Source organism: Cuculus canorus, chromosome 6, assembly GCF_017976375.1.
Source record: "Cuculus canorus isolate bCucCan1 chromosome 6, bCucCan1.pri, whole genome shotgun sequence".
NCBI lineage: Eukaryota > Metazoa > Chordata > Aves > Cuculiformes > Cuculidae > Cuculus > Cuculus canorus.
The window spans coordinates 6,406,587-6,431,577 of NC_071406.1; the positions used below are offsets into that span (position 1 = coordinate 6,406,587).

Consider the following 24,991-nt stretch of genomic DNA (forward strand, 5'->3'; position numbering starts at 1 on the left):
AGAGCTTACCACTTAAGAACCTATACTCACCTCACAAAATAATGTAAGCTTGTCATCGGGTAGAAGACCATTAGCTTCATCTAGTAAAAAGTCTCTTCGGATAAATTTCTTAAAACCCCAGTCCTTGCCTTGCACAAATCGATACGCTCTTTGGCTTTCTGATAAAACACATTTATGTACAAATAAAGACAGTTAGAAGAACATTAACAAATAACACCTAAAAATTCTACATTAAGGCTAAGTGTTAATCCAAAAATGAATCAATTTAACATATTTGGATCACGAATGTCAAATTTTTAAGAAGTCCACAACTGATTAAAATTTTTTTTAATGTTGTTACAGAATTATTTTCTAGAACACTTCACAGAACTTAGTAGAGCACAATTTGCCATCCAAACTATATCATCTTCTTTGATGTTATCTTTAGGCACCATAAAACAAGAGTTTTTTCAGTTAATGTTTGAGAATGATGATGTGTCAAAACAGAAACTGTTCACAGGGAAGTACCATTACAATGAATTTGTCATCACAAATGCATTTTGACAACACTGCTGCAGTAGTCATAACAATCTGTTTGGCCTTCTTCCTGAAAACAAAGATCTAGTTTCACAGGTTGAAATTATGTTGAAATACAGTAAAAGCATTAAAAAGGCAAACGAGAAATAAAAGCTTTTGAGCAACAAATTATTTCTTTGGTCAGAAAAAGATATTATTTATATTTACCTTATAGCCATAGTTACAAAATTTTTCTTTAAAATCCATCAAATTGCTGTGATCACACAATGCTTTTTTCCAGTTCTAGTGTTCACAGCTCACAAAACAGTCCCCAAGGTCGTATTAGTGCAAATATATGTACTTCGGTAATATTAGTTATTTTACATGGCATGTTCACTGTAGGGTGGCCACTTGTGTCACAAACTGAACCACAGGTAAGAGCACAATGTGCCTTTTACACAGAACTCAAAAATGGGAATGGGGAATGAGGTTGTTTGAATGGCTTTGAGAATATACGTAGAATAACCATCTTCTTTATTACATTTAGAAAGGCCGTTTGAAATGAAGTCAGCAAGAATACTTCTGAAATAATACCAGAGGAGGGGGGAAAAAAACCCTCAAGAAGAGTTTTATAAGACATAACTTTCCTTTCATTCCAATAAAGCCGGGCAAGAAACATGTCACCGTTTCATTTAAGGTACAGATACTTTAGCCTCCAGAGAGCAATTCAGAAGTTTAAGTCACAAGCTTTTTACAAAAGCAAAGTATTTTTCAGGACAAAATCTGTTGAAATACCATTTCTTCTACAGCATCCAAATAATCACAGGAAAGTCAGCATTCTCTACACTAATTAGTTTGGTGGCATCACTGAAACAGACTTGACCATGTAACACACTGCATATGAACATACACTTATAATACTTTGTCCTCACTGCCATGGAGAAAGGCTATTCACGACACTTTTTCACTAGAATTACCTCAAGCAAAATATATCATACAGGTTTTGATTGTATGCTGTGAATACAAAGAAGAACCCAGGGACTGCCAATGCAGGAAGTATCTCCACCCCTGTCACATTGTCACACTCACATTTTCAAACAAAACAAAACCCTTATCACTGAAGCAAAGGTAGAGGCACTTACTGAAGCACAGCATGGGCTTTGAGGGTGACAGAACAAATGTAGCATACTGTTTAAATCTGTACACCGAGGAAGAAAAATTGCCATTTAATATTGTTTTGATGTTTTGGTATCTATTTTCAGTTTTACCAACTTGCCAAAAACTCAAGCCTCATGAAATTAAATGAAAAAAAATCAGAAAATCACATTCAAGGAGAGTTTCCAAAACTTCCTCTCTAGATTCAGCCCATACCTTTATTCTGCCCACACTGATTTTAGTGTTATCACCAAGAACTAAAGCTAACTGTTAGGTGATCAGTAGCAATTTAAGTATAAAATCCTCACAAAAATAAAGTGGCATAAAACTGTAAATGTATTTTTCTTCTTTCTAATAAACTTTTAATGTTAGTTTGTTAACTATTTTATACACAGCTTCATCATTCAAAGCAGCAGTCTATGCACGAATTATCAATTTACAAAGGATATTTGAAGCTTGGCATCATTATAATGTATAAATAAAAACAGAGCATCTCCAGAAGCAGATGGGAAATGGCTGTAAAGTCCAAGGAATAAGATTTCTGTTGGTAGTGTCCCAAAATGAAAATGTTTAGAATTCCTGTAGTGCCAAATACAGGACAGCTACTACCACAGAAAGTGAAGATACATCTATTCAGAGGATTTTTTGGTTTAGCACCTTGTGATTTTTAGCATTTAAAGCAGCAGCTGGCAAATAATCTTCAGATTCTCAAAATCCCTCTGTCCTACACTGATGTCCCTCATTTTGGGCAGCATTACAAAAAAAGCTCTCAGATTTACTGGGAAATCACCACAACCGAGTACCATTCTGAAGTGCTTACAAACTTATGCACAGAGCATAAGGAAGAAACAGGAGGAAATAGAAATCTGTATGCAGCTGCAGGGCTACCATCTCCTTGGCCTCAGAGACACAGCGGGATAGCTCACGTGACTGGGGTGCTGCAGGGGAAGGGTACAGACGCTTTAGGGGCAAGGCAAGGGAGCTATACCCTTTACGCAAGACCAGCAGGAACACACAGTGCTCTGCCTTGCAATAAACAGTGAACCAGCTGAAGGTTTATAGGTCAGGATTAGAGGGCAGGCTGCTGTCAGCAATGCTGTGCTCAGTGTCTGCTGCAGACCTTCTGATCAGGAGAAAATGGGTGACTGGTAATTCAGGTCCTGGCGGACAAAAACTGAAGGAAAGCCAGCAACAAAACCCTAAGGGTAAAAGGGCCAGCAGCATCTAGAACAGGCTGCCCAGATAAACTGTGATATTCAAAGCACAACAGGTCTCAAGCGAAGTCCTCTCACTGACCCTACTTTCAGCAGAGGGGTTGGATGAGACAAGCTCCAGAGATCCCTTGCAACCTCAGCGCAGACTTTTACCTCAAAACATTTTTTGACGCATACACCGCAGCTTCATTTCATTACAGACATCAAAATGCTACTGGACTGGAAGACTGTCTGAAGTCAAAAGCCATGATCCACCAAATGTAGAAAAGTGCAGCTTTGTTCATGTAAGTTCTCGAACCATGAGACTTGCAGGGATTAAAGCAGCCAACTCCATCAGTGGAAGAGGATAAATGGAGTGAAATATACACACTCACTTTCCTTCCAAAATGTCAAACCATTTAATTTTTAGATTTGAACTCAGTTTTGTGGATTTACTTTAAAGACTACAAGCAGGTCTTGTTACATAAGGAGAAAGTAGCCTGACCTTTTGGAAGAAGTACTGGAGAACTATACATTTTTCTAAGAAATTCAGAACCTGCAACAGAACAGACTCTGCAAGATTTCTAAGCCCTAGAGTAGGAGGAGGGAAGAAAAGTAGACAGAATCTTCATATAAGGGACCAGCAACAGCACAAACTCAGTGCAGATAAGCATTAAAGTACACATTTTCATGAGGATTCCAGCTTTCCCAAAAAGCATTTCCAATGAAGGTGGTACTTATAAATTTTGAAATTAACATCCACACATTTTTCATACCAAGAAGGCATTAAATCATCATTTCAAAGTCTTCTAATTCCTTGGGTACATGGCTCACATTTTTAAACTTTATTACAGTGTAAATCAGATGAAACGGACCAAAACATTATAAAGGAGTGTCTTAACCACCATGCACGCTTATCCTAATTAACTACGGAAATCAAACGCTTGCTACCACTGCACCTAGAAACAAGCAAATAAACCTCTACTCACAGGAAGCAAAAATAATCTGCTAGAAAAGCTAAGTGACAAGAATCTTGAACAACTGCAGTTTGTAACATGCTGTAATTTATACTGCCTAGGACAGAAATGACACAGTTCGGTGATCAGAAATGTGTGAAACATCAACAAGTTTCTAAATAGGTATTAAAAGGTATTTTAAAGTTTATCTCAATATTAAATTCTGTTCTCAACAGAAGAAAATTACAACACTGGTCTTCCTTGGGATGTTCTAACAAATCCACGTGCAATACATTAGGATTGCCTTACCCATTGCTTTTGTTTCTTCTCTTTTAGCATTTAGCAGGGAAAATTTGAACTTTGCTCTGACTTCGCTTTTTGGACAACTGACTAAAAGCAAATATAATGACAGGTAGTCTTTGCTTTCATCATCTAATCCCTTTGGATTCACTCTCAGGCACCTGAAAGAAATGCAAAAATTGTACATTTTTAAATCATACCCAGGAAAAATTCAAAATTATTTTTATAAGATACAATGATACATGCTACCAAAACAAATGCTTTCGTTATGACTGTTCAAATTTTGAAATCAGAATCAATCCGTTCCTATAAAACTGTAAAACCTCAATAGATGTTCAAGTTTTAATGTATATTTGCAATTTAACTTTGAAACTTGTGAATAGTACAAAAAAAAACAACCACCAAACAAACAAAACAAAAGAAGCAGCTGCTAGACCTTACCACTTCATTTTGTCATTTGGCCCTGATGAAAAGGTAGAACTCTTTAAAACTTCACCCATTTCTTCTCGGCAAAAACTGAAGTTATTAATGGTCCACATGTAGGAAAATTTTACTACTTTAACCTGAACAAAAGATGTAGAAAGTTTCAATAAAATTTAACTTGTATATCGAGCATTAACTATGAGAACTAGTTAGACTGTCAGCACAGCTCAATATTTTTAGGATTTGTTCTTAAATACAATAGAAAATAAAGCCACTGGAATTGATTTAAATTACCTGTGTGTAACACCAGCTTTCAGCCACAGGTCCACTGGACATCTCCCCAGGAGGAGGTGGGGTGGGAACCCTTGACATTGCCACTTATTGCAGGTTTAGAGTATCAAGATAGCAATCCAAACTTCAGTAATTCTCCTAAAAGAAGTAATTCATATGTTTTGTTCACTTTTTTTTAAGTGTGGAAAAATATAATGACAAAAATCTATATTTTTTATATCCACATCACTGCTTACTAAATGCTGCATCTGAAAATTGAACTTGAAAAGAGGACAATGCCTTTGGCATTAGACAAGCTGGGTGTCACACATTAATGACCACTTGCACTTGAAATATGCAGGCTGAACTCTCTTGCAATACTTCATAAAAGCAAGGACCTATGCATCATACAATAACACTAACGACATTATTTCAACATCAACTTTGCAAATTACTACCTTGACCACTCCTTGACCAAGTCATGTCAAAACTTTCTTCAGGATTCTCTCCTTTGATTTGGGCCCTGGGTGCACGCAGTTATTAGTACCAATGCTGCACAGGCCTAATTCTGTCCTGAAAGAGCACCCAATCACCTGGGAGCAGAATAAGTTCAAACATTCCCATTTTTTCTCAAGGGAGGGTAAGGAATTAAACTTGCATTTAAAGTAGCATTTTCTTCTTAAATCTTTCAAGGCTGCCTAGTATCTTTAATACCAACAAATTTGACTGAAAAACTACGACCACCACAACCATATGTTCATTCCCCATCGAAGCACAAAGCTGAAAAACAGTTTAAGTCAACTCGCCAACTCTGATGAACTTTTGAATAGCAAATAAACCAATTTTGTTATGGATTATTACCCGACAGAGCACTGTAATTTCTCCTGCCCATGAAGAATTGAGCCACATGCCCAGATTCATCACATCTAGCTACAGACATGTAATTAGTCAGCCTACTTGCACTAGCCCTTGTACACAGCTAATGAAAGAAGGCGGGCCTGTCAGAGGGTGGCTCTTGGTTACTGTGCTGACTCTCCTCTAGGCAGGATTTGCAGTCATCTTTAGACAGGTTCCTGCCAGAAGCATGGCTTCTCACTTAAGCGGCTCCATTAAGTTGCTAAAAAGAAGTGAAATGAACCCTGACCAACCAGATGAAAGTCACAATTGTTTCTGGCACAAAACATTTTCTCTCTTAGTAGAGAAAGTTCCTTTAAACACCTCCTACCACTAAAGCAAGATCAGAAATCTACGATCTTTCTGCAACGTTTGAGTGCTTTACCATATAGGTCTTTCCACCTGTGACAGAACAGCATTAACTGTCTTACTCAAAAGACAGAATTACACATCAGTAATCATGCTGGAACTCTTCCTTCATGGATGGTCAACACAGAAATAAGGTTTTATGCAAGCACTGGTAAGAAGACACTGCCAGACCACATGCAATTCAGTCACTACACGAACAAGTTCATTATTCCTAAGGGAAGAAAAATTCTCTGCAAACCTCTGTCATCCCTAGTGGATGTTTTTCCTCCTGCCTTTCTGGTACCGCTTCTGCCTCGCTTGCAATACAAATTAGCGCTTACACATTAAAGCCTGCTGACATGGCTGACGTGGGAATCACACTTCATCACACATATAAAACCTTGAACACAAAACTAATTCTCAGTTTTTACCAAATAAGGATGCAGATGCTATATAATCAGATTTCTTAATGGATCTGTACTCCAAGATCTACAATGACAAAGTGAAAAAAAAAAATCATTGAACAGCTCTCCTGCAAGATATGAATCATTAAGACATTCACATGTAATCACAAACACAGACCAGCTGCCTCTCATAAATGACATTTCTTTCCAAATAAAACTTGTATTTATTTATGGCAATCTTCAGTACTTAATTAGCACTTCCCACAAATGAAAACTAGTAGCAGTCACCCTAAATTTAAGATAATGGAAATTGTTTGCCTCACATTTCTTTTTAAGCAGGAATCACATGCGTTGCAGAAACTGTTTACATAAGTTTTGCTTGCAGGTTTACACTTTGTTTTGATTTTCTCTACAAACTACCCACAGTAAAACACTAGGGAAGGATAGATCTGAATATCCCTCTTTCATAAAGCAAACACTAATACTTATATCACCATTATTTCTGGAAGCAAATCCTTTTCAAAGGCAAAAAAGGAAGCTGTTAGCCAAATATACAATGGATTTTATATGGAACCATATCCTGACACTGTTAGAACAGCTTACCTCTGCCTTACTGAACCTGTTTGCTCTTCAACTCTCCAAAACTAGAAACAAGAAGAAATACAGCCCATTCCTTATTCTGTCACTTGCATGAGACGCACAGGACTGTCTCAGCTTTAATCTGCTCCTCATTTCTTTCAGTCCATTACACCAGTGAGCTCCTAGTAACCACAAAGGAATGGCAAATCTGAGCCAAGCTTGCCCTCTGAATGTGGTCTCTAAATTGAAAAAGGCTGAAAGTAACTGCTGCATAGTATCCTCTTTAGAAAGTGCACAGTGACCTTAGGCCAGCTACCAGCATTATCTGTGCCCTCCTGCCTCTCAGCTAAATCAGCTTGATTCACTGAGAATTTAAGCCTAAGCAAAGGTGGTTATTTTCAATTATTTTCAGGTCCATCTGCTGCCTTGTTTCAGTCCCTGTTCTACCCAGGGTACCTGTACTTCAGAGGCTGCTTCCACCTGCTGCATGGCTTTTACTATTTATTTCTGGTTGCCACAGAAGCCACAATTTTACATAAGTAACATTCAGATCCTTCCAAACAGCTTCAGCTTTTTGTAAAGTTTCCCATTTCAGCATTAGGATCAGATAACTTATTTTCACAAGCTCTTGAGGACTAAATTTGTATCTCGTCTATTTTCTATGGATTTACTAAGCCAATTGGATTTTTAGATTGAGAAAACTGGAAGTAAGCAAAAGCTTTGAACAGTCTGATATCATACTGGGAGCCTGTGTTGACGAGCAGGCTCTTTTTTTTAATATGCCTGGATGCATAATTTTAAAAAACAAGAAACCAACCAACAGCAAACCTAACAATGGAGAATCAGATGCTTTTTTAAGACATATCTAAAGACTGCCAGCAAACAGCAGTGAAAGAGTTTAGCGGTGCTGCTGATCTGCCTCTCACTTTACTTAATCCATTCATCCAGATTTGTGTGTAGACAGGGGGATATGTAACAAAACTACAAGGCAAAAGAGAACATAAGCTTCCAAAATGTTATCCTGCGGTAGAGAGAAGTTCAGGGAAGGACAGAATTTTTCAGCCTCTGGGTTAACACCCAGATGGACTGGGTGGGCCACCGCATGCCTCACCTGCTCCATGAGGCCAGCAATGGCCATTAGGGCAAGGCAGAGAGGAAGCACCTACCATTTGGTTCTACATACTGTACTGTGCTTGGGCAGAAGACTTAAACACTACCTTGATGAAAGTGTTTATGAATCACTGATTAGCCACTATCATGAGCTCCAATAAAAAGGTTTTTTCAAGCACCAAACCCTCATCAGAGCCAATGAGATCAAAGGGCCATGAACAGAGTGAGCTGCAGTTCACAAAACCAGTCCCAGAATGACTGGGTGGAATTACATCAATGAAGTGCAGGTGGACAAGCCTGTTATCTGCAGAGTGAAACAACTTAGAAGGACAATTTTCATGCTAGAACATGCGTTTATTCCTCTGCAGGCTATCAGGAACAAAGCATCGGAGGTGACAGGCCATTATCAGGTAATACCTCTGAGAGCTTTCAGGCAATGCCGCGCCTGTCTGGACACGGCTTAGCAAACCAGCCAGTGTGACCACTTCGCCAGGCAGAAGTCTCTGACTATCACAGGAAACATTCACTGGAAACATTGAAACAAGTGCAAGAAGTTGTTTCTGGCTTCCAAAGTTATTTTTGAAGTGTGTCAAGTACCTTTGTTGTTTGGTTGGGTTTTTTTTAATGAAGTTATAACCCACACTGAACCGGGTGCAGCAGTCAGTGATGATTCTGCACTGAAAGTTTGCTTTCATTGTCTACTACAAAAGCAGAAAGAAAAGCTAAGTTTTTTTACTTAACCTGTACTTCCAGACCCCAGACATGACAGGCCACTGTTTCAAGGCACACTTTGTTTTACCTGCTAATCACTCTGTCAAACAGCCCAGCTAAATCAGAATATTTAAGGAGACCTCCACTACTACAGACCAGTAGTGGGCAAGCAGGTAGAGATAACATGAAAAAAAAAAAAAACCCAAACCAACAAACCTTGATTTCTCAAAGCCCATTTTATTTAGCAATCAACTGAAGTACTTCTCTAGTCAAACAAACACATGCATTAAAACTCAAGGTTCTCTCTAATTAATCACCTGCACATGGATTGTAAAGAAAGCATGGGCTACCCTCCATAAAACATATTTCCACTAAATTTCATCAAAAGCTGTGTCAGTTCACTATTTTCCTGACTTACAAGTTCTTTTATCAACACTATTCTAAATAAAGTTACTTTTCAACCTCTTAAGAGCTGAACAAGAATACATTCCCAGTCTCTGGCATTTGGCATTGAAATCATCTTTAGTTTTTCACTGAAAAACATGACTGGCTCATTAAGAAAGTACCCAAAGGAGTACACAAAAGGAATTTTCTACTTCCCCAATAATAAACTCACAAAACACTTCATAAACCTACTGAAAAATTGCCCTAAGTGTTAACATTATCTTTTGCCAGCTCTTGTGCCTAAGAGCAGAATCTCCATGTAACAACTATATCCTAACAGTCCTTTCAGAGCAGCAATAGCGTAACAGGTGCATGCAAGCAAGAGTAAATGTTAAGCAGTCATCATAGCAATGTTTTATCTTTGTATTTCAATAAAGTATTGAATCAGCAAACCACTGACAGAAATGGGAGATAAACTGCCTTCTGCAGAGCAGCCAACACACTCCAAAAGTCAAACGCAGCCTGCCAGAACTCAACCTGCAGAGCAGTTGACCAAGCGCTTGTCCTGCTCCCTCAAAAGCAAGCAGGAAAGTGCTTTGTGAAATTGGTATCAGTTCCTGCTCTCTCTCTCTCTCTCTCTGCTCTCCCTTCTTGTGAAAGCTTAAGCCTCCACAACTGAAGTGTTTCCCTCCCAGGCTGGATAGATAGTAGCACAGCATAGGACTTCCAACACCTCATGACGTGATACAACTGAACAGGAGTGAGTCTGGCACAGTGTGGGCTTATTCTCATGTCCTCTCCAGAAACTAAGTACCAAAGCAATATTTAACAGCAATGCCATGGTGCACTTCCAACCCATGATGGCACAGAGGCTCTATAATGCCCAGAAAGAGGCTTCAGACCTCCTCCTGCCTGAAACAAACATCTCTAACGAATAGACTACTTCAACAGCTAATTGTGAGGGTGAGAGTAACTTACGGTCTCAGAACATGAGACAGATATTATCATTTAGCAGTCTCTAAAGAGAGCCTAATAAATGACCATGGCAATAAATCCCACATGCAGTACTGCATATTACAATTGAATAGTGACAGTTTTTCCCTGAACACAGCTCAATATTTCAAGAAATACAAAGCTGTTATGATTTTTTTTTTCTTCCTTTGGAAATACTGATATTTCATTACTGGCTGAAATAAAAGATCACCTTCTGAAGGTTAACTGCCAAATGTTCCTCCAACTTCTTATTCCTAGTAAATCCATAATTCAGAAAGCAGATTGTTTGTCTTAATTGTGCAGCCAAAACTGAGTTTAAAAAAAAAACCTACAGAAAATAAGCCTTCCATTCAATAGTCAGTTTCCAAAAACCAATTCAAAATAAACATGTTCTAGCTAGAAATAATGATTTCATTTCCTCTCATTAAACAATTACCAGTGAATAAAGTATTATATTATATATTACAAAGTATATTCTATTACATATAATGCTATCTATCAGTATTTGTTATTCAAGAAACCAGTTTTGTTTATTAAATTACTGAGGCAGCAAATTCTTAGGAAAATTCTTACTGAATTGCTTTAAGGTTCACTATCTTATCAGTACGTGATAGAGAAGGCAGATACAAAGCTAATTGTGGAAGAAACAAACCAGATCAAAACGATTAAATCTGAAGATATTTTAAAAACCAAGACCAAGCTACTTTCTCGCACACACACCCACCCAAAGCAATGCTCCAGTTAACTTGTGCAGTTCTAGGCAGCATCAACTTTGGAAGGCCAAGCTGTTGAAGAGCCAAGCAAGCCATGCCCCTTTCTCCTTGGTCACAGAAGGACTTGTGTTAACAGCCACCCATCACCTGGGTCATGCTTATCCAGGAGCATGAAAATCCCGTGGCTGATTAAATTGGCCTGAACACTGCTCAAACCAGCACAAGAGACTTTATCTTACTCAATAAATCTAATAAAAAAAATCCAGCTGAAGAGAGAAATCTACCATTCCTTCTGTGTAAGAGTTTTTCCTATAAGCTGATTATGCTTACAAAAATTCATATGACGTTACCAGTAGAAAAAAAAATATAAACTTCTAAAAAGATAGGATTGTTTCTTAATTAGCAGGATTTGCATCTCTTCACAATTGATCTTTTTGAAAGAATTGCTGCTTATTTCCTATATAGCTAACTATTAAACTAAATTTTCTGCTGGATGATACACAACACAATAACAGACATTTGAAAGGTCTATTAAGCTTAGGCAGTTTTCCAATTTATTCAGTATCATCTGCTTCTCTGAAAACAGAATCAAGATATACCTAGAGAATTTAAATAGTGTTCAGTATTTATTGAATTTAATCCCTATCTATCACTGCAACAATTGAGTGAGCAGTACTACTAATACTCAAAACAACTGCAGTCATATATACCCACCCCACTAAGCTAGAAAAACTATGGGTTGAGAATATACTACATTTAACATTATTTGTAGTACTTCTAACATCAAAAATGTTTCCTTTTCAAGGCAAGCAGAAGGGAATAGCAGTTGGGCTACACACAAGAAAATCCCATGACACTGAAGCGAGAGGTCTATAAAGCTAGAAGAAAGAGTATTTTGGGGTTCCCCCCCAAAAAACACAATATTAAAACGTGCTTATTAAAATATACATTTACTCTGGATTCACACAATAGCAAACCAAGTCTAAACAAACCTAAACAGCTTTGGGAATTAATTGATAAACTCTGGTTGCTCCCATGTGCTTTCGCATTTAAGATCTCGCCCTTGCTACCCCTGAACCCTGTTGGAAGCAACCACCCAGCCAGGAGAAATCCACACGCTTCAGCAACCACACCACGAGCCAATTCACAACCCTCTCCACTGTTCTGCAGTAAGAAAAATTACTACCCTGGACTGGACTGTGACAGCTGAGAAACTACACAAACATCCCCGTCACCCCTGCTCCAGGACAGTAAACTCCAGCAGAGACCAGGCAGGCAGCTGGGGTCAGAGACATCTTAAAATAGCTGCAACTAAGACTCCAGAATTTAAAAGTACATCCTCGAGGTGGTTCCAGCAGAAAGGCCCCAGCAAGACACAATCCAGCATGTGTGAAATTCCCAACCTGTCACTATGGCCATGGTGTTGTAGCTGCAACCAATAATACTGAAGTCAGCGGCTCAAAATTAGAAAGATTACACTATTAGTTGTAAAACTTGTAAGGCTGAGTACATGTAGTTCTCAGGCTTTTCTGAATTTTCTTTCCTATCATAAGACTTTGAAAAATACAGTATTTTTTTACCTCAGCTGAAATAAAACCTTGTGCGCAGGAGAGCTTGAACTCCATCTAGTTTACATCAGCCAAGCTTACTAATAAAAATCCCTCAGCATTATGCTTCTGTTATTGTTCTGTAATACAGAAAGCCCACTGCGCTCCGTATTAGATAACCTAGACCATTCCCTACAGGAGCCATCTACGCATTCCCCTGGAGAAGAAATGCAAGATTATTTCTTACAACATATTTAAATTTCACTGCCCAGTCTAGTTTTACAGGACCCAAAAGATAGGTATTTCTACCACAATTCCTCTTGGGAAGCTATCCTACTCGACTAATCTATTGCTGTTGGGTTTTTTTTCCCCTGGTATACAGCCAAAGTGATCTTTTCCTCTCCTTAGTTTCACTCCATTGCTCTTACTCAAACAAATCACTGACACGTGAAAGTGTTTTAAATGAAGACATTTCTTCCCTAAATACTTCAGTTACACATAATCAAGAGTTCACCAAATTGAAAATGCTAATCTTGACCTTCGTTTTGGCACACGAAGCAAGTATCCATATGAGCCTACAAAACGTTGAATTCAATTGCAACAAAACACAACTAAATCTGCTTGAGAAAGCTAGTTTGGCACATTATGTTTTGGTTTCTTCTCATTTTCTTTTTAAATTCATAAGACTTGTGAAAAGCACCAGACTACAGTCCCTGGAGACAGGTGCTTTCAATTGCTGTGGAGAAGTTGTACAGAGCTACAGCAGCAAAACACACTCCTCATTGACCCCTGCTGACCACTGTCATCTGCAAAGTTCACACTGAAATGGTATAACTGCTTCCAGCAGCCAAACGTTCATACTCACAGATGTTATCAGGAGAGGTTTTTTCATCATTCATAGGTTGTCTTACCACTCATAGCAAACAGTGGACAATTTTGTGCTCACAGCTGCACGTTCTTGGAAACTGAGAGGTGCAGCTCACCTCAGGCCTGCTCTACACCTCTTAATGAAACAGCCAGGGTACTACACCCGATGCAAAAAACAACAAATACTTTATATGCAAGGAAAGAGGAAAAAAAAAACCACCTACACGTGATTTCCAAACCCCAAAACTCAACTCCCCCAGAGGACCAAGCTGCACTCAACACTGGTTGTCCCAGATTTGAAACTGAACTAATTTCTGTGGACTCGGTTTTAAGTTTCATCCACAACACCTGATCAGGCAACTTCCCAGGAAAGACAGGTAGGTCAAGAGGTAGAGCTGCATACTCACTTGCTTTGGAGAATATGAAGTAGGAGCCTCTGAAAGCATATCTATACAAAGACTTGACAAAAGCTATCCAGGCAAGCAAACATGTTTACTGCCACAGAGGTAAAAGAAGAATATTCTAGAAGTTCACAGTACCATACAATATCTTGTGTTGGAAGGGACTCATAAGGATTATCATGTTCAACTTTAGTCCGTCAGTTTGGTTCCTCTCATATTCTGTTGTTTCAAAAACATCCAGACATGAGTTGTTTTACTCACTTTTAGCTTCAAGAACAATTCCAAAATAATCTAAGATCCATTTCTCCATAACAGAAGTGATTCAAACCTTTGCAGTTTCCTATGATTTTTCACCCTTACAGCAGTCTTACTTGCTCAAGACAAAAGAAAATTTTCAAAGTATCTCTTACCTCCCTAGACACAAAAATTGAGCAAACTCAGCACTCATAAGCTTTTAAAATTATTCCCATTTTTTTCCTCAGAAAGGTTCTTTCTTTAAAATTTGTTTGAGATTTCTATAGCTTACAATTTCCACAGAACCATTTGAAGCCTCACAAGAAAAAACAACTCAGCAGCAACCACTTCTGTCTCTGCTATGCCAAATCCCACTGCTTCTCCAGCAGTTGAGATTGCAGAACTCACTGCTCCAATCTGCAACCTTAGACTGCTTACCTGGGGTGAAAGGGAAAGGGAACTGTGCAGTTTACTCCACATCAGGCTTCTGCGCTACAGTCTTTCTCCAAAAGAGTAACATGTCACCTGCTTACTTGACAGAAGGTGTTCAAATTCCGAGGGTTAGAACTGAGACCTAAAACTATTCAAAACTAAACGAAAAATGCTGTCTTGCAAAAGCCCAGGCTACCAAGGTCTGAACACAGAAAATCTTACTCACAATTTAAGAGGATGTGTACTCACTTTTTGCCCCATTCAGCACAGTTTGCATATGCCATCAGTTTGTTCCCCTACAGGCTGACTGTTTTATTGAAGTTTAAAAATAACAGGAAGGTAAACACAATGCAAACAAACTGGTGAAAGGCTATGGGGGTGGCCTGGCTCACCCAGGCAAAGTTAAGCAGATTTCAATTTGTCAAAAGCAACAGAGTTGATAAACAGCAGTAGGTTCTACCAGATCAAACATGTTTCATGAACTGCTGTCACAGAGCAACACCATTCAAGAGGCTGTCACAAGCAACACCCTTCACAAACGACTGTAACATGAACTGCTATGGCAACCAGCTGTTCTATTACTAAAAGCTGTGCCTCCAGAAGGCATGAAGCTACACAGGCTGCATCCACCCAGGCAATCACCCACTGACATCAATGCTTGAACTGGCCAAAAATTCCTCCTTGCTTTGCTGATGCCATGGCAGAAATACGCTTGCAAGGTCCTCCACTGGCTACGGCAAGTAAATATATTTGGGTTCATTATTGGTGCTGTCAGATACAGCAGACCAAAGGCGGACACAAGTCTGCTGCTTGTTGCCTCTGTCCACAAAGCCTAACCTCACTGTGAATCATCTCAACAAGGCCACCTCATTCAACTCAGCGTAGTGCACTACCTGCAGCGCAGCCACCGAAAACTGTTTTCACAAAAATAAAAAAAACCCTGAAACTAACAGAAGGAAAAAATGCAATTTAACATCAGGAAATCAAGAAGTCAACTAACACCAAGTGATAGGCTCATCTTTACAAGTGATTCTGAAAATCTCTGTTAAGGTTTAGACCCATAATATGTTAGTAACCCAGACAAAACACATTTAGTGATGTTACTACCATACATTTTTTCTCTCACCACTCAGTGAGTTGAGTCTCTCAGTTGTTGGAGGGGAAAGCTCATTTCCAAACATTTACTGAAATTATTTAAAACTCTGTCCTGCCTGTAAAAGAACACGCAAAACTATCAAACTCAACCTTTATTCTGTAGTCAGTAAACTTAATAGAACCAATCATACAACCTAACTCTGGTGACAAACTAGCAGACACAAACTGCGAGTAGGCTAATGCCTATGTGAGTAAAGAGCACAACCACACTATGAGAAGCTTGAGAATAAGGCATCGTTTGCTGTAAGCAAGGCGGGACACCCCTTCCTGGGCCCTGGATCGTATGTTCAAGTCTTCCATATGTACCCACTGTATCTTCCAATCCCCCTCAGATCAACCACTTCCCCAGAGTATTTTGCAAACATTGCAAAAATGTATTTACGCAAACTTCTTCAGTATAAGAAGTCTGAGTTTCTTATAAACTCAATCAGTCTTTGTAACACTATTATTCTGCTGCCATTTTTAATTTTTAAAAGTTGTTTGCTCTATGTGCATAAGTAATAAGCAAAATCTACCTTGACCTAGTCTGCAGGGACATCAAAACAACATCGAATCAAGTATTCATACGTTCTGGTCCTCTGAAACCAGCGTATCCCCAAGGCAGCACCAGACCTAAGAATAAGATCACATCTACTTCAACAGTCAGCACAGCGATGTATCACATTAACCTACAGTTACCCAAAGCAGCTACAGATTTCAGACAACTTGGTTCCTAGAATAACACTTCACAGAAGTGAAGTAGTATGACTCAAGTCTTTTAATGAGTCCATACAGATTGTAAGTAGAGCTTCCCAAATGCATGAAAAAATACCTAAAAATAGGTACAAATGCAGATATACGCAAATAATTGTTGCAATTATCTTCACACATACCACAGACAAAATACTGTTTTAAATAACTGTATTTTGTCCTCTGTTACAAGAATGGTTATTCAATTTGATATGTAAATCAACGCAACCACTGGTACATAGGATGCTCATCAAAAGGAGTTGAAGTTTTATGCTTTCACTATATATGGCTCCATCCCAGAAGCTGCAGCAAACTATATTAAGCACTTGTTACCTAAATTCATTACAAAACAGCTCTAATTTTATCTTCAAGAGTTTCAATTACAAACAAGTGGCTCTGAAATTAAACTCGGTTAACAACAAAACCATTGGTTTTAAAATTTAGGAAAAAGTGCCACCAAAGAGTGCTGGTTTGTTGCTGAGGTAATGTCTAATCCAGTGATTACGGGCCCTACTGTGTTAAATGCTGCAGACAGTAAACAAGTGCCTCCTCTAAAGAATTTAAAGACATTATTAGCTAACTAATCTGAATCATTAGATTAATACATTAAGTGCTCAAGGCAACAAATTACTTGTATTTAGATTTTATTTCAACTTAAATGAGTGACTTGTTACTTTAACTCTGTATATTGGAAACAGCTGTCCTTCACAGGCTACAGGCCATGCTGATGGAGAAAACAGATCCATCAAATAGAAACTTAATATGAATAAAGAAAGCCAAGGAAAATTAAAACTTTTGGGGAAAGTAGTTTTCCAAAGAACAAGTCAACATGGAACAGAGAACTAGAAAGTATGACACCAGAGGAGAAAGGTATACCAACTGTTCCTCAAGCCTGAATGAGTCCTACACGTAATTTCAGTTGTTCAGGAAACAACAGCTTATGCAACTAACCCCAAAAACCCCTCTAGAGATATCCAAGTCTAATTATTTTTCCAAACATTTAATACACAAGAAAACAAGCTACCTCAAAGAAATCAAGTGCAAGTCATCGCTCCCCTCATTCCCTTCATTTCCATTTGTAACCTTACTTAGGAACTCATTTTGCAAGTGACTTGGCCAACTGGTAAGTGCACTCTTGGGAGGGTATAAACATTAAAGTAACAACCAGGAAAGAGGCCAAGAGAAAGCCTGGCTCCCAAGTTTCACTCAGTGACCCTCTCCACTGCACAACAAAGGCAGGTACAACAATAGGAGGTTCCCACCCCATGAACTTTGGAACTTTCCCAACTGCTGGAGATGTTTACCCCACAAGCAGCAGCACTGCCTACAGTAAGAGCTACTACATCCTTAGCTACTACATCGCATTCTCCCTGGCACAGAATTGCTTTTTCTATCTAAAGCAGTCAGCTAAATTACACACCAAATGATAATTCACTTTTCAACTGCTTAAAAAGTCAAGTCACAATTCAGTGAAAAGAGCCAATGTCATGCCAACGAGGTGGATGGAACTGACACAGACTGTTCCACACTCAATTGATGAAGTACCACTAATTACAGGCCAAGCAGCTGTCTATTCTAAAGCAATCCTACAGCAAGAGTACAAGAGTTTCAAATAATCCTTATCAGCTATGGGAGCTGAGACCTAAAGTTGGGGTTTCTGAGAGTTTTTTAAGTTAAACGCTCACAGACACACAATTTAAATACCAACCTGCAAGTGGTCACAAAACCCACCAGCTTAATTCCATATAGTTAGCAATTAAATTGAGGGAGAGGACACTAGACATTTCTAATACTTTAAAAAAAAAAAGTACAAGTACATACAGCAGACTTACTTTTACAGACGTGAGAACTCAACACAGAAATTCTTCTCTGTTCACCTAGCATTTAAGTTTCCCCGAAGTCAACTTTCACTTAGTTCATCTTTACTACTTGAAGAAGCAGCATGGAAAAATAAACTACAGGGTTTTTTTTTCTTCCCTAAAACAATTATCAAATTCTGGAAATAACATCTTACATTTGGTTTATGTCATCTATTTTTTTTATGACTTCCATGGAAAGAAAAAGACAACAAAAGAGTTAAATGTAATATTTTTCACAAACTTCAAATGATAAATGGCTTTTGGGAGAGACAAAACAGCACCAAGGATAAGTAATCTAATTCAGTGAATTTGTACATGTGAGCTCTCTAGATTATTCCATGTCAGTGAGTTTCTGAATCAGCTGAAAGAGTATCTCACTTTCCACTACATTTCCTAAATGCTATATGCAAAAAGTGATCGAAAGAGCATTGACAGATACATGGGTGCTTGCAAAGTGATTCTTTGTAAATAACATTAAAAATACCTTTATAGCTGACAAGAAATAATTTTAAACCTGGTTACCAAAAACCACCCAAGTTCAGTAGCTTTCTGATGTAAAACGGGGTCATGAAATTTGAGGGGGTTTCTGTTTAAGCTCGCTCCACTGAACATCCTGCCAAAATTCAGCCATACCACACAAGCTGAACAGCTAAAGCATTACCAAAAACTTGAAACACATGCAAAACAATACACATCCTATAATATAGTACATACACTAAGCAAGAAACCCACTTAACTAGGACAAGTGACAATCTTCTCTCCATAACAACTAAACTGCTTCTACAAAAACATCTCCACCCCTCACCTAGTTGAAACAATTCTGCCCTAAGAACTAAACACAAACTGAAGAGGGATTTCCTACCTCTATTTGAAGGGACAATTCCAATATGTCTTTTTTATATGGGTGGGACAAGAAGAAACAAAGTGCTACAAGGGCAGAAATCGGGAAGTTTCTCAAGAAGTCAAAGGAAGGAAGAAGTCTCTTGTTAATACATGCATTTTACAGGGTCAAGGCTCCGGGGGAAGGGAACCAAGGGCCAAGGTATGAAAACCTCTTGGGCAGGACATTTCTGACACGATGGAGCAGGCATTAGGCAATCACCAACGCAAAGGCCTTCTATTTGGTCCTAAAAATGCAGGGCCCAGGAGATAGATGGCAAAACATCGATCCTGTTTGGCTGCTCAACGGCTCTCCCTCCTCATTCCAGCGAGCTCTGCAGAGCCAGGAGAAGGCTGTGTGTCCCCACAGCTTCATGGTGCTAACAGACTTCTGAAACCACATGATCCACACAAGTTAATGCATCATCAGTACATCCTCTTGCTGCCCTATCACTAGCTGACTCTGTAGCATATTAGCCAATTTGGTGGAGATGGTTAAGGAAGCAGTAACTGTGACCCTTAAGGAGGCAAAGTGTTTTAGCATAAGTAGTGGGGGGACACCTAAAAAAACAGTAGGAAGAGACTGATACTTTTCAAAGTCTTCATGCTTTGATCCAGAGTGCAGCATTTGAAAAACTATAGGATTTTATAATCGCAATTACCAGATTACCGCTTTTAGCGAGTATAACAATCTCACACTTCCTTGCTCTTGACCAACACACAGGAAGCAAAGGGCAGCGGGTCGTAGACTTCTGCTTACAAAGCGACTGAAATGCCCATAAGGAGCAAGTAAGCCTGTCACTAAAAAATTGTCAGAATAAAACACCACAAACACGCACTTGTCACCAACCGGGAAGAAAAAAGGAATGGAGTATTTTGTAATGCAAAACATACAGAAGCTTAATGCCAAGCACACCTCACGAACCTGGGAACAAATTCAACAGGACAACTTTCTAACTACAATCACTTCTACAAGATGTAAAGATAAAAAAATTAACAGATAAGGCAAAGATATGAAGAGACTGTACCTGAAGGAGTGGGAAAACAACAAACACAGACAGAAAACTAAGGAAGAATGAATAAAAAGAGAAGTCAGAAAGATTTACATGCAAGTCTTAAGGGCACTACTCATTACTGTCCTCAGCTACTTCTTTTCCACTTACGTTGTTAATGACAAGTGGTATCATTATCCCTCCTCCGCATTTATGTTTAGGTGCTTTCACAGGCACAAAAATTTAAAGATAAACACAACATATGGGGAAAAAAAGTAGCTTAGTAATATGTGATTTCAACTGAATGTCCAAGACCTGTAAGCAGTACACACTGGCAGTTGAAATCGTGATCAGGCCAGAAAAAACTTGGTAGCTTTTCAAATTCATTTTAAATTGGTCTGTAGCATACATGAGTTTTTAATAGCAACAAGTAGCTCACAACGCCTATGCAAGTTCAGCATATAATTCTTTATTTTCACTGACAGTTTAAAAGCAGACTGTGAAGTACCCTAGTGAAAAGATTGGCATAAAGCTCTTTCAAGGCAATATAACACCCAGGATATTTCTGGATATTTAAAATCTCAGGTTTCCAGAGGAGAGTTAAAAGTAGTTTCTAGTGATGTACCAAAGCCTGGCATGTTTGCAGCTTCAGATACAAAAGGCATATTGTTTCATAATTGTTTTCTCTTTCCCGAGCAAACGTGCACTTACAGAGCAGGAGGATAATGCTATGTGGTAGACACAGACTGGAAATCCTTCACAAACACTTATGTTTGGCCTAGTCACACATCCCAGAAGGCCCTGATAGAGAAGCCAGGTAAAACGCTTTCAGAAGTGACTGCAACTGCTAAGCGCCCCTCTCAGAAGAGATTTTTATTACCAGAAACAATGCATTTTTTAGTAAAAAAACAGCAAAAGGAACAAACCCTCTTTTTTTTTTTTAACAGTTGAGCAAAATGCCTTGGCAGCCATACAAATGGCTCAGCTTCAGCACCACTGTGGTACGAATTCCTCTGGCCATATGGGATATCTATCAAAATAATGCATTCTGCAGAACTGATAAGAATAAGGAAAGACTCAGCTTGACTCTCACAGATTGTTCTTCCTGGCAGGAGGTTAGAAACAATCCTTTTTGTTCAAATACTATTTTTATAACTCCTGACACCCTTTCAGAAAACAAATTAAGAACGTCTTCCCAAAGCAAAGCTATATTTTAAAATAAACTGTTGATTTCAGTGCACTGCAGTTAAAAAAATACTGCGAACTCCTCAGCAGCCCTCGTGTTGTTCTCTTTGTTTCGCTTCCTTCCATTCTTTAAGCTCGTTCTCAGCTACTTCTGCTCTCAAGCAGCCTCAGTATGATGCAAATTTCAGGGGAATCCAGCGAATTTCGGCAGATGACATCACCAGGTGAAACCCAGCGTTAGCCAACTCCACTTCCTGACCACGTATAAAACGGAGCACGCAGCGCAGCTGAACCCCAGCATCAGCTCGCAAACATTACCCACTTGCTGCTCCAGCCTCCTCAAAGTTTGGGCGGCCTGAACGAGGCGACCAAAACCCTTGGGGTTTAGCGAGTCGATTTCTCAGAAGAAAAGAACTTCCCAGAACAAACTGAGAACAATACAGGGGAAATAAAGGCCGGCTTGCCGAGTGCCCCCCCAACCCCAGGCCTGCCTGAGCCTGTCCCAGGGCGCCTCCTGCCCCATGTAGGGCTCACAGAGGCGCCAAGCCCCGGCACCGGGCGAGGCGGCCTGGCCGGGGCGGGGAAGGGCCCCGCAGGCCGCTGCCCCGGGCGGGGAGCCCCGGGCCCGCCTCGTTACCACAACAAAGGCCCTCCCCTCCACCCCCAGCGCCCCCTCGGCTGGGGCGGCACGTACCGGAGCGCGGCGCTGGCCGGGCGGCGCGGCGGCTCTCATAGCGCCGGGGCGGGGCGGTCAGCGGTGCCCGGCGGGAGGGGGAAGCGGCGAGGCCGGGCGGTGGCGGAGCCGCATCGCTGCCCGCGCCCCTCGCTCCGTCCCCTCACGGCTCCCGTGCGGCCCCACTGGCGCTCTCCCTCCTGCTCCTCCTGCTGCTTCTGCTGCCGCTCCGCCACCGCCACTTCCGGGCAGGGAGGGGTCACGCCGCCTCGCGCCGCGGCGCTGACATCCGGGCACCTGCCGCCAGGCCACGCCCACCGCCGGCCCGCGGCCACCCGGGAGGGGCGGTGCCATAGGGGGCGGTGCCAGAGAGGGGAGGGGCTAGAGAGGGGCAAGGACAGGGACAGGGACAGGGACAGGGACAGGGACAGGGACAGGGGCAGGGCAGGCCCTTGCAGCAGACAGAGAGTGTCTGAAAACACCTCTGAGAAGGCTCTCAGTGAGGCAGGTGATGCCGTGCCGTTGATATCAAAAATACTGGCAAATAAACTCTCTAATACATGTTTTGGAGTTTTAGAAAGCAAACTTCCTTCATTCTAGCGCCCCACACATGAGGGATATTTTCACCAATCATGCATAACGAATCTAGAGCTGGTTACGGAATGTATTCCCCATCTACATGCATATGTATAACATTTCCCAGAAATCTCGTGCATTTTCTATTACTTTCTAAGACCTAATTTTAATGTTATTGTGAACTTCACAACAGTCAAATCTCCACTAATTGGTACAGAGCCGGTTTTCTGTCTGATCTTGCATTCTTTACCCAGCGAGACTATACACAAACGGTCTCTGAAGAAGACACATCTCTTCAGGACATACTATAGTTAACATAAGGCGTGATCACTTCTCAAGAGAGCAGTGTCTAAAAAAAACCCTGCTATAGACCCATAGAACTGTTTGTTTGGATCATCCTCCAAACCTTCCACACCATCAAACCCAACCATACCTGTCCACTACTAAGCCATAGCCCTGAGCACCTCATCTAGCCACCTTTTAAACACTTCCAGGGATGGGGACTCAACCACCTCCCTGGACAGCCTCTGCCAGTGCCCGATAACCCTTTCATTGAAGAAATTTTTCCCCATGTGCAATCCAAACCTCCCTTGGTGCAACTCAAAGCCATCTCCTCTCATCCCATCACCTGTCACTTGGGAGAAGAGACCAACACCCACTTCACTACAACCTCTCTCAGGCAGTTGTAGACAGCAATGAGGTCTCCCCTCAGCCTCTTCTTCTCCAGTTCCCTCAGCCTCCTCTCACAAAGCCTGCCCGGCCTCTTCGCCAGCTTTGTTGACCTTCTCTGGACAAGCTCCAGCACCTCAATGTCCCTCCTGTAAAGAAGAGCCCAAAACTGAATATAGCCTTCAAGGCGCAAAAAACAGGTTGTCTGAAAAACTGCCTGCAACTTTCAAAAATATGGTTACTTAGATGAAACTTAGCTGAAGTTAGAAAATTGATTCTGCTTTAGCTCAAATCAGAATATTCCACTTTTGCAATAGTAACTACTTCTCGCACTGTGGCACCCAGGGCTCTGTCCTGTGGGCTGCCACGTGTGGGTGGCTCCCCTGAAGCAAGTGCCTGGCCATCAGCCCCACTTACCAACTGATTCACACCGTGGTGTGGACTTGGACCTTCTGAGGACTCCTTTTCATTATTACTTTTTTTTTTTTTCAGACTACTCTGTTCCCGTGAGACCCCACCTGGAGTCTTGTGTCCAATTTTGGAATCCCCCACATACGAAGGATATGGAACTGTTGGAACAGGTCCAAAGGAGGCCACAAAGATGATCAGAGGGCTGGAATACCTCTGCTCTGAGGACAGGCTGAGAGAGTTGGGGTTGTTCAGCCTGGAGAAGAGAGGTCTCTGGGGAAAATGACCTTGCAGTACCTGAAGGGGCTACAGAAAAGCTGAGGAGGGACTTTTTACAAGGGTGTGGACTGTTAGGATGAGGATGAATGGCTATAAATCAGAAGGGGGAAGATTTAGATTGGACATTTGAAGAAATTCTTCATGCTGAGAGTGGTCTGGCACTGGCACAGGTTGCCCAGGGAAGTCATGGATGCCCCCTCCCTTCAGGTGTTCAAGGCCACACTGGATGGAGCCTTGAGCAGCCTGGTCTAGTAGGAGGTATCCCTGCCCTTGGCAGGGGTGTTGGAACTGGATGAGCTTTAGGTTTACTTCCAAATCTTTCTATGATTCTATGAAAATGACACCCATGAGCTCCATTTGCTACCAGATATTAGGACCTGCCATGAACTGGCCCTCTGTAACTGCTCCTCCACGTACAACACCAGTGTTGGGTTCTCAGCATCTTAGCCAACGCACAAGTGTGCTCCACACTCCTTGCTGCGAGTCCTTCCCCAAGCAGCACCCTGACTGGGGCTTTCTGTTCCCTTCCACAGATGTTTACCACCCAACAGTTTTAACAGTTGTCCATCAGATCTGTTCCCTTTAGCCCAGGTGGAATGAATTTCCCTGAATCTTTGATGTTATCTTTCTAGTTGCTTCTGAAAATAGATGGTGTTACAATTGTAAAATACATTTACAGTACTGCAAAGGTCTTTGAAGGGAGTCGGAAATAAAACTTCAGCAATTTGGTTTGGTTTAGTTTTCTAGGGGCTGGATCTTTAAGGAAAACATCGTCTGTGGAGACGATTAAGACTGAGTGACACCTTAACTACCTCCCTTGAGGGATGAGCGCTAAGAATACATATGAACAGCATAGTGCTGTGTAAGGATAATGGGGATAGCAAGGTCTCAAAATCAATACAATTGCATTAGTAAAACACAGTCCCCTGCATAATTCATCCTGCAGAGAAAAACCTCACTGACAGGGCCATACAGCTTTTTGTGTTACTGGTTCACTCCGAACGGTTTCAGGAACCTGTCCAACATTGCACTGCATTTTGAGATGGCTCAGCGATATTTTTGTTTGTTTGGAGTCTTTTTCGTAACAGTCCTTGTAGGAAATAGCTTTACAGCCACAGGCAGGACTGACTTCATTGAGCTGAAAGGGATGCCTGGAAGAGGACCAGGCTGTGGCACTT

General features: G+C 40.7%; 1 protein-coding gene across 12 annotated transcripts in view; it reads right to left on the reverse strand.

Moving 5' to 3' along the window:
- SPOPL (speckle type BTB/POZ protein like) overlaps nucleotides 1-22,158 on the reverse strand; it is a 62,510-nt gene extending 40,352 nt beyond the window's left edge. For 4 of the 12 annotated variants that reach the window (XR_008450322.1, XR_008450318.1, XM_054069451.1 and 1 more), the window contains exons 1-5: nucleotides 21,903-22,156; nucleotides 4,817-4,951; nucleotides 4,541-4,662; nucleotides 4,109-4,260; nucleotides 31-158 (exon numbers count right to left, since the gene is read on the reverse strand). Coding sequence is in view for 8 of the 12 variants with exons in the window: in XM_054069451.1 (XP_053925426.1) it covers nucleotides 31-158; nucleotides 4,109-4,260; nucleotides 4,541-4,662; nucleotides 4,817-4,894 (480 nt within the window). In the remaining 4 variants the exon portion in view is untranslated. Of the gene's footprint in view, nucleotides 1-30; nucleotides 159-4,108; nucleotides 4,261-4,540; nucleotides 4,663-4,816; nucleotides 4,952-21,902 lie in introns of all 12 variants that reach the window. The other 8 variants (XM_054069449.1, XM_054069447.1, XM_054069453.1 and 5 more) reach the window with 5 other exon arrangements.
- Between the last annotated feature and the right edge of the window lie 2,833 nt (nucleotides 22,159-24,991).